Source organism: Candoia aspera, chromosome 1, assembly GCF_035149785.1.
Source record: "Candoia aspera isolate rCanAsp1 chromosome 1, rCanAsp1.hap2, whole genome shotgun sequence".
In the NCBI taxonomy this organism is placed as follows: Eukaryota; Metazoa; Chordata; class Lepidosauria; order Squamata; family Boidae; genus Candoia; species Candoia aspera.
Window position 1 is genome coordinate 320,487,295 of NC_086153.1, and position 15,615 is coordinate 320,502,909.

The 15,615-nt window shown below is 39.8% G+C and overlaps 2 protein-coding genes across 2 annotated transcripts in view; both read right to left on the bottom strand.

The window, feature by feature from the left end:
* Window positions 1-2,650, bottom strand: part of LRRC9 (leucine rich repeat containing 9) — a 64,138-nt gene extending 61,488 nt beyond the window's left edge. The window contains exon 1 of the mRNA XM_063293951.1: window positions 2,594-2,650. Within this exon, the coding sequence (XP_063150021.1) occupies window positions 2,594-2,650 (57 nt within the window). The remainder of the gene's footprint in view (window positions 1-2,593) is intronic.
* Window positions 1-15,615, bottom strand: part of JKAMP (JNK1/MAPK8 associated membrane protein) — a 288,079-nt gene that overhangs the window by 68,492 nt on the left and 203,972 nt on the right. The gene's annotated exons all lie outside the window — the stretch shown is intronic.

Here is a 15,615-nt window from a genome sequence, read left to right on the forward strand (position 1 = left end):
CATCTTAATGATTTTCACGTAAGCTGAGAAAATCTCATTTACAACATACAAGGCTCTGCCATCTAGTCCTCACAGTCATATGATAGCTAAACTAAATCAAAAGCAGTAAAACATAGGAATAAGCAGTAAAACTGCACAGTGGGAGAATTCTGCCAAAGATCCTTGCTGCTGTCACCTCCGGGATTTGCAGGGAAGTGAATCAGTGGGTGGGTTTATACAACTCACTTAAGTAAAAACAAAATAAATCTCACATGCTTAGTGCAATGTTTGAACTCAGTCATCATGATTTGTAAACTATAGCATATGGTATAAAACATACAAACTTATCCAATTATGGTTTAATCAATAAGCCATAGTTAAACAATGGTTTTGTATGATGTATGATCTAAGCCAGAGTAGTAGAGCAAATGTACCTGTCCCTTCCATCCTTGGTCAATAAAAAAAAAAAATACTGGACAACCCTTTTTAAAACAACTGTACATACTTTTTAAGAGCACTTTCAAAAGATTTACAGAAAAGGTAATAAAATTAGAACAATACATAATTATATAATAATAATAATAATAATAATAATAGATTGGGATTGAGGCAAGGGCCAGAATTAACACAAACATTATTTGATAAGGAAATTACAAGTACAGAACCCAGGAAAGTCAGCAGATTATGTCCTAACAGTCAGGAACCACGCTGAAATGAGGAATAAGTCTCTAGTGTTTTACTACTGCTACGACAGAAAATCCTAACAAACTGAAGAAGCGTGAGAAAACCCATAGAGATAAACCCCAAAAGTCAAGGCGGGTCTGTTCTGTGTCTCTTTGAATGACTGCTCAACTCCTCACTACTACGCATGCGTTTTCCCCCCTGGATAGGGGCCCCCTCCTGCTCACCATCAGTGCTCATGACAGATTATGAAGGAAAATTGATTATTTGATTATGTGCCATCAAGTTGTTGTCGACTCTTAGTGACCAAACAGATTTTCTCCATGATGGAGGAAAATAAAGTAGCCTTATCACCACTGTCTATAACCTGAAGGAAAGAGTAAGCTATATGTTTATAAAAGGAAACATATGCAACAGTTCTCAAATATGACAGGGTTCAAACTGCATTTGGAGCTATGCAAGTTCAGGGAAAGTAACCGTCTTTCTTGGAATGCTGAAGGTATACCAGTTTGTAAATAAATTCAACTATTATTAAATAACATAAAGTTTCCAAAGGAAACCACACCTTAATAAACACTGCACCCTTGCAACTTCCCAAGGAGGGAGAGTAGAACATAGCAAGAACTGCCCTTTCCAGGAACTATATTTAGGAACTACTTTTTAGGGGTAGATGGGTGGTGATAGAAATGGGAGTAATAAATAAACAAACAAACTATATGCTTCTGTTTACTTCACAACAGGCATAAAGTCCTCCTTTGCTATCTATCACCAATTTATTTATTTATCAAATTTATATGGCTACCCATCTCCCAAAAGGGACTCTGAGTGGCGAACAAGAATTAAAACACAATAAAATTATCAAAAATAATTAAAGCAAAAAAGACAAAATTGAAGCCCCTATAAAATTCACATCCATGGATCAAACATACCATGCCAGCCCATTAACATTTTATACTTACAAAATAAATCTGGAAAACTGCAGTTATTAATGATGACCTGATATGTTTATAAAAAATAATCACAATTTTCAAAAATTCTGTTCACACCCCTGCTCATCAATATTGACCTTAATCAGTTCATGGAATTAACTACATTTAGCATGTCCTGCAAACACAACTAGAGAACACTTGTCTATCAGAAACAGGGTAATGACATCAGTGAAATGAATACCATGACAACGGCCTTCTTAAGACTAGGGGAATATTCAGCTGTGTATCCTGCTCCTCACAATGACAGAGATGTTACTGGGATGCTTACAAGGAAGAATGAAAGCACGAAGTCCACCAGTCTCCCAGTAACTTCTATTAAAAGATTTCAACAGCTGAACCTGCAGCTTCTATATAGTCCTCATAAAAATATCCACTGATAATCCTATCCTATTTGCATACAGCCCTGAAAAGTATTCTTAAGATTTCTTGATTGTATATTTCTAAAGACTCTCCTCTTTTCAGATTATACAGTAACAAGAAGCATTCCTCCTAGACATGCAATTGTATGGTTGCAAACTACAAGGGTGATATCAATATAAAATATACGTTGCATATTGTAAAATGTATGAAATAATCCTATTAAACAATAAAAAACAGTAAAGAAAGATAGGAGAGTGTACGTAGCAATAATGACAAGAGTTAACTTGCTTCCTCCGTACCGCCAATAAAGACTGTATATGATATATACAACTATTTTTAACCTGCCATAAAGGTTTGCTTCATGTACAACACTGAGTAATAAATATTTTATAACCTTACACAAATTCTGAACAGTGAATTGCGGGGATATGATAAGAGAGAAGACAAATATGACAACATTTTTATACACCCAGTTGTAAGGTCAGAGGGGAAGGTAATTATTGTTTGTCATTTTGACTGCTCTTATACGAATTACGAAATATCTGGATGATCAAAGAGGTTTTTAAAGATATGCTAAAACTTACCAACTCTTTAATTATTTCATCAGAAGCAATCTGGTTTTGAGAATCACTTTGTATCATTTTCTGAGCATTTCAGCTTTACATAGCTCATACCTGGAGATAAGAATAAAGTGCAGTATCTTGCTAAGAAATGAGTTATGGAGCCAGGACTCAGCTGTTAATGAGAGGACACATATGGTAAAAGATAAACTTTAAGATATCCACTTCCCAAGCTCTAGAGCATTTCAGAACTCTAGAGCAGTGTTTTCCTACCTTGGCAGCTTTCAGTTATGTGGACTTCAACTCCCAGAATTCTCAGCAATTGCCATAGTTGTTGGGGAATTCTAGGTATTGAAGGCCACACATCATGAAGTTGCCAAGGTTGGAAAATACTGCTCTAGAGTCTATCTTAAATCAGCAAGAAATGTTTAGCAAGCCAGAAAAAACAAGAGTAATAAGCTCTGATCAGCCAACTCCCACTGGATTATCTTCTGGAATTTCCTTTCCATATGGAAGTCTCTGAAATGCATAGTCCAGTCCAGGGATTTCCAGCCCTTTGGGATGAGTAGGCATCTTTAGAATGTTAAGATAATGCCATGGTGCTTTCACCAAATGGCTACCATAGAAAGTGTGCCTATTCACAAAATATTTGCCAAGGTCAGAAATGGTAATCACACAATACCCATTTACCAAGAGAGTAAACATTGTTCCCAACAATTGCCTTTGGATTCTTTTTTTATATATAATTTTTATTAAGAACTTTTCTCATAATAGTAAAATCTAATACAAATTAAAGAAAAGAGAATAGCAAGGAGTAAAATGTGCAAAAAAGAAGAGAAAGAAAGACTATAATAAGAGAAAAGAAACAAAGACGTGACTTCCAACCTTAATCATAACAAGTATAGACAGACTTAGTGATTCTTCACCTCCTCTAAGGTTACAAACATTTATCTCTTCATCCCGTATCCCATCTCTTATCTATAAACAAATCCATAAAACATCATCTTTTCAGTCCTGGTGTCAGCAGAAAGTCCATAAAGAGTTGCCAGAGGTAACGACATATCTTCAATTGTTCAAACTGCAGGCAGCTATCATTTTTTATTTTATAAGAATACTAATGCAACAGCTGATAAAAGAGCCTGATACTTTACTTTTTAAAATTTTATTTTAAAACTAAGATGGTACAGGAAACCTGGCAGATATAAAAGGTGATGTCTGTGGGTACTCTGAGGTTCAGCAGTGATCAGGACTCCAGATCTAATCTGCAAGTCACTAACAGTATAACCACATACAGATCTATTCAAAAGTATATATAGATTGCAGATAATCTGAAACACAGATTGCCCAGCAAGATTTTAACATCCAAGTTCTAGAATTCTTTTCATTAACTGCCTCTGACTCTATCTTTTGATAGAGTCAGAGGCATCTCTGATCTTTTGATAGCATCAGAGGCATCTTTTGATGAAAAGACCACCTTTTCATTTTTTCCCCAATAATTAGGATATTATGTACTAATTTGAGAAATCAAGTAGGTTCTGCTTAATTGTTGTATTTTTACTACATCTGAGTGGGTTGCTCAAAACAGGGTAGGTTGGAAGGAAATTATAGAACACATCTACAATACCCTGGTTATGAAGCATGAAATTCCTTATTAACATGCATTTGCAAAAAAAGTGAGATGATTTTAGATGCATGATTCTGCTAGCCTCTATAAAATAGACAACAGCTTCTATTGTTTGCTGCTGTAAAACTTTCTAAGTTAATAAAGGTGAAAAGAGTTGAACTAAAAAATGCTAAGTGTTACTGTAATTAGCAATACAATTTGTAGGATATAAGAATATGAAATCATAATATTCCCAAAGACCCTTCATTAGAACAGCATTCTGTATCTAGAGAACTGATTCCCCACAAACATTCCCGACAAAAAAAAAGACATACACACTGAACAATGAAACTGTTCTAGTTTCATTGCTAGGTTCATGCAACACAATGAATCCCAAATCTACTTTAACGGGGGGGTGGGGGGGCAAAAGGAAGCACGTTCCCAGCCCGGAGCCCCCAAAATGTATCACAGAATAGCTCCATAGCCTGGGATGACCAGAATCCTAGTCCAACCCATTTGGGGAAGGCGGTGGAGCAGGGACGATTCGACTGGTAGGCAAGTGCCACTAACCGTCCTTCCCAGCGGCCACCACTCACCTGCCTGGAGCCTAAATTGCTGCCCAAGCAAGTCCAGATTGTGTACAACAGAGGCCTCTCTCATCACCTAGGCAACCACGTTTTCTTGCTCATTGCCAAGCCCCAGCCAACCAGCGGAGGCGAAGCGACGGCGTGATGGCACGTGATCTGGCTCCACTATGAGGAGAGATGCTTGTTCCTCCGCCAAGCGGGGCTTTCATTGAGTTGCATGGAGGTGCCTTCAGGATGTCTTCGGGAGGCGCAGCCCGACCGAGATGACGCTTTTTTGTCTTAAGGATGGTTTGTTGCTCATTACTGTACTGGGGCAAAGGCCTCTTGTTGCCGATTAACGCCAAGCACCGAGGCTTCATGGAATACCGTAGGGCTGGGCTCCAGGCAAGGGTTCACTTGGCTGGAGCTGGAACTGTATCTTTAGGGAAGAAAAATCTCCGTTGACTTCAGGGAGGCTGTAATTAATTAAATGTAAGTGTCTGAGTCCCCCCCCCCTCTCAGTGCACACTTACTTGGAAGAAAGTCTTATTTAACTCAGATTTACTTCGAAATAAGCAAAGATTTAATTGCACCTGACAACAATTTGTGTTGATTGTATGGGATTGAATTCTAATAAACATATATGGATTCAAGCTGAATAGGAAATACAAATATGCATAATATTTTGGGTGTTGGTTATCAGGACCTTCCAACACTAGTTGATTGCCTGCTCTATTAAAACAATATTATTTATTAATATTTATTTCATTAAATGTCATTTCCACCCCTGAAGGTGGCATCTTTTCTGTCTTCATAAAACAAAATGTAACCTTTTCTGTTAAATAAAGTTAAATGCCATCCATAAAAGTTAATGAGTCAAATGTTACAAATCTGCTATAGTGTGTAGTAATATTTAAATATACTTATTCAGTAATATTAATATGTATAAAAATGATGGTATAATTACTATGATGTAGAAAAGGAGTTGGAAGGGTAGTAAAAATTTACAAATGTGGGGGTAGAATGTAAAATGTATAATACTAGCAACAGGATGAGTAATTATAATTTTTAACATTCTAGGAGTTCGTAACATTCTGATTTACTGTTTCATATTTAAAATGAATAAAACAAATAATTTTGACTTCAGCTGTAAAAACAAATTATTTGATTAACCACACTCTCAATCTTGAGGTTTTGTCTCAGCTTCTAATATTTCACAGAGATTAATTTGCCTTTTGTGACTTGGTGTATCAGGTGATATATATTCAAGATGATGCTTATGTGCCATCAAGTTGTTTTCTACTCTTAGCAACCACATAAATAGATTTTCTTCATGAATATATTCAAGATAAAGTAATGTAAAACTTGTCATTGTGAGTCATACTTAGTAATTATGAACTCAGTGCTTAAAGTGGTTTTTCTAGTACTTTTTGAATGGATTAACTGATCATATTTCAGCAAGATTCTGAATATAGTTGTCTTTTAGATATTTAAGAAAAAAATATTATTTAACATAGTTGCTTGTTGCATATACTGTGCCACATTCCATTGAACTTGCACATTTGTAAATAAAGACATTGAAAAGACACTGGATTCACATACAGTGAAGCAAGATTTAATTATTGTGTATTGAAGGAACAATCACTGTTCATGTTAAGCCATAAACTATTATTTACATATCACAATGACTGGATTCTCACCAATCCAAAATCAAATCGCATTGCACCTTAGAATGATGTATAAACCAGGCATATACATTCCCATTACTCTGTTTAAATCTGAGGTCAGCAGTGGAGACCCCCAAACTGAATATAGTAATCTAACTGTAGAGGTAAAACAAGGGATATGAACAGTAAGATGTAGTGGTTGAAGTGTTGATTAGAATCATAGGGTTGGAAGGGAACTTGGAGGTCTTTTACTCCAACCAGGTTGTGATCCTAGCCCAACTAGGACTGGCAAGATCTAGGTTTTGCTCCTCACTTAGCTATGAAGCTCACTGGGAGATTTTGGAGCAGTCACTGTCTCATAACATATCAAGAGAATTGTGAAGATAATGAAGAATTTGGTGAATGATGGTAAAAAAGGGGGGAGAGAAGCATGTACCACCCTCAGTTCTTTGAAGACAAGTTATAAATTTACTAAAAGGAAGTAAAGTGGTCCAGAGTGACAGGTTTTGAGATCTCAGACCACCCAACCACCAATTTCATTTGTAGAATTCTGCCTATCAAAACTACAAAAACACTTTGGGGTATGTGAAGTGCCACTTTTATGCCACCAGATGACACTGTTTTTCACATGTTGCATCTCCCATCCATATACTGTAAAATGCATTGAAGAATTTTCTAGCAGGTTCTTGTGGTTTGTTATCAACAAAACCTTAGTTTTATTATGATTGTACAGATTATTAGTTCACAATTTATATTCTGGATTTAATATGTATCATCCAGCCATTTAGGGAGGTCTTTCATGGATGTTCTCTAATAGCTGTGAATCAAGGGTACTTCCACACCAGGTTTCTGCGCTGCTTCAGGAATTTCTCTACTCTTTGTGGTATCACATTGTCTTCTCTGTTTGGTGGCTAGGTCAGTTTTGTATCAAAGGCAGTCTTACTATTTATAGTGCTGAAGCTCTGCAAAACATTGAAGAGAATTTGCTTCATGCTGCCTTTTGATTCCTGGTCTCAAATCAGCTTCTCCTATTCTTTGCATAGGCTCAGCTGCTGTAGTGCCTTGGCTGCTTTATTACTCTGCATCATTAGAAGCAAATAGGTTGGGAAGGGGGAATTAGCAGGCAAAATGCATACAACATGAACTACAGAACTAACAGGAGGAGGCACTCACCAAATGTCATTGTTATCCTATTGGACTACTGAAATGAACAACCGATTGGCTGTTTGTGACCTTAGCATTTCAAGATCAACAGGAGTGATGTAATGGGTTTCTCAGAGCCTAGGAAACAGGTTGGCGGTTCATAAAAGCTTACGTGCACAAAACATCTGCACATTCCCTTTGTCAAGAAAACAAATGGCCACCTCCCCAGTGCATCAGCACTTGGTTAGCAAGAAGATCAGGAACTGTCAGCCCTAATGAATTTAACTTGTGACTTTCTATGGGAGCAAATGTTGAGTAAATAGTACGCCGGAGTTTTGTGCCTGGATCTTGGCCATCTCAGCTTCATGAACAAGTTGCAATTGGATTTCTTCAATTGTAGCCTCTTCCTCACTTGTTCCAAAGAGAACCTTTAATTTCACCTGGAGCCTCTCTTCCTCCAAATACAGTTTTTTTAATTCAGGTGGAAGCTTAATATGTTCAGTATCCTGATGAGCTGCCCTCTAGCTACTGACTGGCATCACGGTTGATTGATTCTTGTTGTTCTTTGAAGTTTACATTTCAGTTTTCATACTCTCTTGCAGGATTGGTAATCTATGTCACTTTGCCTCCTCTCATGATTGATTTTACTTATTTTCTACCCCACCTTTATTATTTTTATAAATAACTCAAGGCGGCAAACATACCTAATACTCCTTCCTCCTCCTATTTTCCCCACAACAACAACCCTGTGAGGTGAGTTGGGCTGAGAGAGAGTGACTAGCCCAAGGTCACCCAGCGGGCTTTCATACCTAAGGCAGGACTAGAACTCTCAGTCTCCTGGTTTCTAGCCTGTTGCCTTAACCACTAGACTAAACTGGGAGGTCTGTATGTGCATTCTCTTCAGGGGGAGATGGAAATTGATATTTCCCTTCAGGGGGTGATAGAAATTGGAATAATAATAAATAAATAAATTCTTTTCTGAGTCTAGAAAAATTTCATGCAATAACCTGAAGCAGGTCCTCTCTTTCCCAGGCCCTGGGAAAACTTTAAGACAGATGCCTCCAACATATTCCTCCTTTGTCATTTAACTTCAAGGAGAGCATCAGAATGGAGATAAAGGAGACCAATCTAAAGGCCACAATGGATACAGCACTGTTCCAGTGTTAACTTATAGACTTATGCATGATTTTGAACTCCATTTTGTGGATATTTCTAGACTTGTGATAAGTCTGGTCTCTGCCATAGCATCTTTCTGGCTCTTCATGTATCCATGCAGACACACACCCACTCAGAAAACCAAACTGTCACAGGAGAAAGATGTGCTATAGGAGGGCTGGTGTCATATCAAATGCTATGTTGGCATTGGACATGAAGTTTTAAACACTGCCAAAGAGGTCTCTGGGAAGAAAAAGAAAAAAAATGAGAGGATTGGAAATGGAGCTGATGGTTTGCAGCTAAAATGGCTGAAACGGACAGACAGTAATTGATTATTGAAGTTGGGCTGGCTTTAGTAAAACCTAGTAATGGGCTGGTAAAACTGAGTTGCATTAATATGGAGGCAGGTGGGAAGACAAAAACAATTTCTGCCAAAAACAATTGTTTGGGCAGTACCCTAACAGACACTACCAGAAGTCTGCTGAAGAGGAGGGGGCACCACAGGACCTTCATACTCAGGGCAGAAATCTCTTGGTGGAGCTGAAGATTATGGAAGAGAAGAAGATAAAAGGTGTACCTGCCAGAAGAGAAAAGCCTGCAAACATTGAGCTGCCAGTATGACTGATGGAGGGATGCTGGCCAGTATAACCCTAAGCTTTTTCTTAACTCTGAATTCAATAGTTTTAATATTTAACAACATGGAAAGGTACAAACACATACACATATTATCATAGCTTGCTAAGAGATTGATGTTTAAAATGGCTTTGAGCCAAAAGTTAGAGTGCAGAGAAAAAAGTGCTGAAAAACTTACTGGCTGAAATATTCCTAAAGCAGGTAGGATGAAAGAAGGGGAGAATGCAAAACAATTAGGGAAGTCAGGAAAATGAAATTGCTTGACTGTTTTGATAAAGCTTGACAAAAAGGGCTTCTTACTGTCTCTGCTGGGTGAATAAAATCCAAATTAAAAACTATCAACAGCTAGAATGTTTTGTGGGCTCTTAGATGCACCATATAGATCACAGGGCCAGTTACTTCCATGTATATTGTTTGTAGATGGTGCTTTACAAAGAATGAGATGTGAGATCCATTTATGAAACGGATTCTACTTCATTGAACTTCATTGATATGAACCCAGGAGACCATGGAGGAAAAAGAGAGGGAGAGAGACAGCCCAAAAGGAGAGCAACAATTGCTACATGCTACCTTGCAGTTTTGCACATATCCAATTTCCTCCTATTCATCAAACAGAAAAAACAAATGTGACATACTCCAAATATTCTTATTACAATAATGTCCAACTAAAATTCCTACCCTTCAGTATACTTGTACAGAACAAAAAAGCCAGTATCAAAGATGTTGCTTGATCTTTTAAAGAATATGTGGATTTTCAAAGGATCTTTCCCCCCTTTTCTCTCACTTCAGATTTTACTGTATTGGCAGGTCTCATTTGTCTTGAAGGGGCAGAGATAGCTTCTTTCATTGTGGTGGGATGAAAACAGGGCAGTCAGCTTTTCTAGATCAAACATCTTCTTAATTGAGCTGTCTGCACAGAGAAGACATTTCAGCCATAAGCAGCCCCATCTGAGGACTGACTTCCTGCAGTCAAGAGATCGGGGAACATCATTTACTGTAAAAAGTTGCTACAAGTTTGTTGCAAAGCAATCTTAGATTACATTTGGCTGGGCTACAAAATCCAAATTGGGTTGGGGGTAGGGAAGGTCGAAGGGAGAGGAAGATGTAGTTGCTTATTAAATTGAGTCAAAGTGAAATTTGAAACAACCGAACTGGGAGAAATTGGCTCTGAAAGATCCCACAACTTCATTTGCTACTAGATTTCATCTTAAGACAATGTTAAGCTAGAATTATATGCAAATGGTTTCTTGAGATTCTGCACCCATTCCAAGAAAAGGGGACTGATGCACCAAAGAGCTTCAACAAATCCTTGTAGTTTGGTCTCACCAACAGGAGTTACAATTGTATTACTTCAGAACTTTTTGTTTTGCTACTGTTTTAGGTGGCAGAAGTTGCAACTGAATTTTGGCAGGTCCACCATAACTGGGCATCCTCCTCAAGGCCTAGAGTCATTTTAGGGAAGAGCTGCAGAACTTGTTTCAAATGGAGGGCAACACTTGGCTTTCAAGTGCTAGCCTGGGGGAAGCATGGCAATAAATAGTGGATGGGACCATGGGAAAAATCAGATTAGATTACATTTCATTGTGTTTTATGTAGAATGTGATTTTAGTTATTTTTATTTTAAATAAATATAGTTTAAAATATAGTTTAAATATATTTAATATATTAAAAATATAGTTAAAATATAGTTTTAAAAAATGAGAGCCAGTTTGGTGCAGTGGTTAAGGCATCAGGCTAGAAACCGGGAGATTGTGAGTTCTAATCCCGCTTTAGGCACAAAGCCAGCTGGGTGACCTTGGGCCAGTCACACTCTCTCAGCCCTAGGAAGGGGGCAATGGCAAACCACTTCTGAAAAACCTTGCCAAGAAAACTTCTGTACACCACCCCACATCAGTTTGGCAGAGCAGAGAAGCTGCATTACTTTACTCAGCAAAGTAGCTTCTGCACATGCACAGCTTATATGACGGTGCTGCTATTCACCAAGTGGATCAACCAAATTGAAGCAAAGTGACATGCTTTCCCACACTGAGGCAACATGACATATCATTATAAGCAAAGGCCCTCCTTAGGCAAATTAGCTATGATCTGCACATCCACAGATAAAATTATGATTCTCCAAGAACAATTTCAATATTTTCCCAATTCTAACAAGTTAAAAATTACTGTTTTTACTGTTCTTGGATATTGTGTTAGAAAATGGCAGTCACCATAAAAAACAGAAATGGCAGGGGGTATTTAGAGAGAATCAAGCCAGGGCAGGGATGGAAATCTTTGGTGGCCAGAAGCTCCATTCAACATTTTGTGCTAGCCTGAGAGCCACACTGGATGCAATGATACAAAGAGGGTAATTGATGATTATGTGCCATCAAGTCATTTTTGATTCCTAGCGACCATATAGCTTTTCTCTGATGTGGGTGAGGAGTTTTGGGAGAGGTTCTTGAAGCCTATTGTAGGACTTTCATTACAGTTGTAGTATGTTTCCTGCCTTGAAACGATGAGAAAGAATGCCACAAATTCTGGGCCGAGGCATTTCTGGGGGTTGCAAAGAGGGGGCTTAGGGTCCACAGGTGGTCTGAAGCCACAGGTGACCCATTCCTATTCTAGCTGATAAATAACACATAACAAGCAGGCAAGCAAAACCTGTTTAATAAACCTTTCCCCTCATTCATTGCCATTTAGTTTAGTTTGTTTTTATTCCTAGCTTTCTTCAAGATTTCTCAGAATAGTGAAGCCCAGAGTAGTTCTAGTCCTGTTTTTCTGAGAAAAGTCCTGAAATCTGACCAATATAAAGGTTTAAAATATTAAAAAAATTACTGCTGAAATTCCTTTTCTCTTAATCAAGTTCTTTTGGTATTGTGCAGAGGTTTTCCACCAAATACAGCAGTTCAGCAGCAAATAGGCTAGCCTAAAAAATATATGGCACCGTGTTAATTAGTTGAAGGGGCTACAAGCAAGCCCATGCTCTCTGTCATCAGTCTAAATTTCAGGCAAAACATGGATTAGACAAGGAAATTTTTAATCTCTTGACAGGTTCTGGGATCAGAAATTTTAGAGTCTGAAGGAAAGAGTAGGTTAACCTGCTCCAGATGCTAGTCCCCTACTCTTGTTATACCTGGAACCGATGGGAACCACAACCTAATATCTGGAGGGCAGCAGGTTGGGGAAGGCAGAGCTAAATAATATAAAGAACTCTGAACTGGCAATTGAAAATGAGTTCTCCTTTAGCGATGTGCAATGAAGTCAATCTTATGTATTCTAGTGATTTAATAAAAATGTATACCAGCTTTTCCCATTCAAAAGGGAATTTTGAATTGAATTACAAAATATAGAAATAGGGATTAAAAACAACCCATCATTAAGGTATAACTACTAGGTTAAAACCAGCAAAACAGCAACAACACAAAAAGTCTAAACTGATAGTACACAAATGAAGCAGCATCAGCATCTGGCAAGACGGTTTCAAACAGAGGGCTGTCCTTTCTGAGGCAGCCCATCTTGCATGGAATGGAACAGTGGTGTGTAACGGTAATTGCTGCTTAGCAGACAGCACAAAGCCACGGTGGTGGCCAGGCCTGCTAAAAATACCAGCAGCTTGCAAGGCCTTTCTGCTTTTGCTGGGATCAATACAGCAGTAACACCTGTGTGCTGCTGTTGCTGCTGCTATTATCCAAGCCCTTGAACTCCAGGCCCTGACGTTTTCTATTTTTTCCCAATTCTACAGACAGAATTCAGTGCCTCCTCTTTGTTCATCCTTGTTTCTGTGCTTGCTTTATTTTGGTGCTGATGGAAACCTGGGACAAAGGATACAATCATCTCCAAGGATGAAGAGAGATTTTGGTTTGAAACATTTCCATGGGCCTTGTCATGAAAAAAATTGCATACATACATTTGTCTGCTTTTAGCAGTCTTGTCATTTGTGGTGCAAAAAAAACCCAGTAGCAGGAATGACCTAATAGAATTCTAGCAGTGGAGTGATACCATGGCTCAGTAGCAGAAAAAACTCCTTTGTTTCCTAGCATCTTCCAGGTAGACCTGGAAGGGGCTGTCTGAAATCCTGTAGAGCTGCTGCTAGCCAGAAAAGACAGTGGAGTCCTTGGTGCTCTCTGAGCCTTGTTGTTTTCTTGCAGATGTTTCATTGCCAGACTAGGCAACATCTTCAGCACAAAGAAGGATTGGGCCTTGCTCTCAGTTTATATACTGTGGCTTGCCCTGCTTGTGTTGGTAGGGGTGTTGTTCTCTCCTTGGGAGTTCTTTGATTGGGCTGTTGTTTGCTGCTTGATTGATTGACTGAGTTAATAGTTCCTTGATTCGGGTGGTGTGTGCTGTTTGATGGTTCATCTGGTGTTAATCCTAGTGTTGATTTTTGCATATCTGGGTGTTGATTGCTGGCAAGGGAGTGTACTGGTCTTTTGGCTTTTCTGTGGTCTCTTTTGAATGGTATGTAAATGTTGTTTACCTCTATGTGTCTGTTGATGGCTGCTTGGTCTGAGTGCCAGGCTTCCAGGAATTCTCTGGCTTTTTGGATTTGGCTTGGTTTAGGATGCTCACAGTTTCCCAGTTGAAACTATGGTTGAGTCTGTCCATGTGTTGTGAGATTAAGGAGTTCTCATCGTGTCTTCTGACTGCTAGTTGGTGTTTGTGGATGCGCTCTGCTAGTCTTCTGCCTGTCTGTCCTACATAGTGGCTGTTACAGTCTTTGCATTGTATGTTGTAAATAACTCCTGTTTTTTCTTATAATTAATTAATTAATTAATCAAATTGATCACCGCCCATCTCCCAAAAGGGACTCTGGGCAGTTTACAATAAAACATAAATAGAAAAATATAAAACTGTAAAACACTGTAATACACAATAAAATAAATACGATAAAACCTCCGATGGCTGGAAGTTCTTTATGATTTGCAGGCAGAGCTGGGTCCTTCTAAGAAACTAACCATCCCCAGGAATGACTACTCTCTTTCCCACCCCAGGCATAATTACAGAACCAGGTCTTTAGTTGTTTCCTAAAGTCCAGGAGGGAGGGAGCCAATCTCACTTCTGGGGGAAGGATATTCCAAAGGGCAGGGGCTGTTGCAGAGAAGGCCTGCCTCCTGGACCCCGCCAGATGGAATTCTCTTACAGATGGGGTCCGTAGCATGCCCTCTCTGCATGACCGGGAGGGATGGGTTGATATGATGGGGAGGAAACGGTCCCTTAGGTAACCTGGACCGTGCCATGTAGGGCTTTAAAGGTGATAACCAACACCTTAAATTGGACCTGGAAGCATACTGGCAACCAATGCAGCTCGCAGAGCAAAGGGGTGACATGTGCTGATCTTGGGAAACCCAAGATTGCCCACGCGGCTGCATTTTGCACCAGCTGTAGCTTCCGGATACTCTTCAAGGGTAGCCCCATGTAGAGCACATTGCAGTAGTCCATATGGGAGATAACCAGGGCACGAGTGACCGTTCAAAGGGCCTCTCGTTCCAGGAAGAGGCGTAACTGGTGCACAACTCGAAGTTGCACAAAGGCCCTCCTAGCCATGGCTGCCACCTGCTCTTCGAGCAGGAGCCGTGAGTCCAGGAGGACCCCCAAGTCAGGCACCGGGTCTGTCTGGGGCAGTGCAACCCCATCCAGAACTAAAGGTGACAATTTCCCAGAAATCGAGCCATTAATCCACAGCCACTCCATCTTCCCCGGGTTCAGCCGCAACCTGTTGTCCCCCATCCAGGCCCCCACAGCCCCCAGGCACTCGGAAACGGAGGCCACAGCATCACTTACTTCACCCGGGATGGAGATGTATAATTGGGTATCATCTGCATATTGATGATACCTCACCCCGTAGTGATGGATGATCTCACCCAGTGGTTTCATGTAGATGTTAAAAAGGAGTGGAGAGAGTACTGAACCCTGCGGCACCCCACAAAGGAGGGGCCGCGGGCCAGATCTCTCGCTCCCTATCAACACCGACTGGGACCGACCCTGGAGGAAGGAGGTGAACCAGCGCAGAACCACACCGCCCACCCCCAACTCCCTACATCGGTGCAGAAGGATACCATGGTCGATGGTATCAAAAGCTGCTGAGAGGTCAAGAAGAACAAGGATGGATGCACTGCCTCCATCCCGCTCCCGCCAGAGGTCATCCATAAGTGTGACCAATGCTGTTTCCATCCCATAACCAGGCCTGAAACCTGACTGAAAGGGGTCTAGATAATCCATTTCATCCAGAATCCTCTGGAGCTGCAAAGCCACCACTTTCTCAACCACCTTCCCCAAAAAGGGGAGGTGGGAGACTGGGTG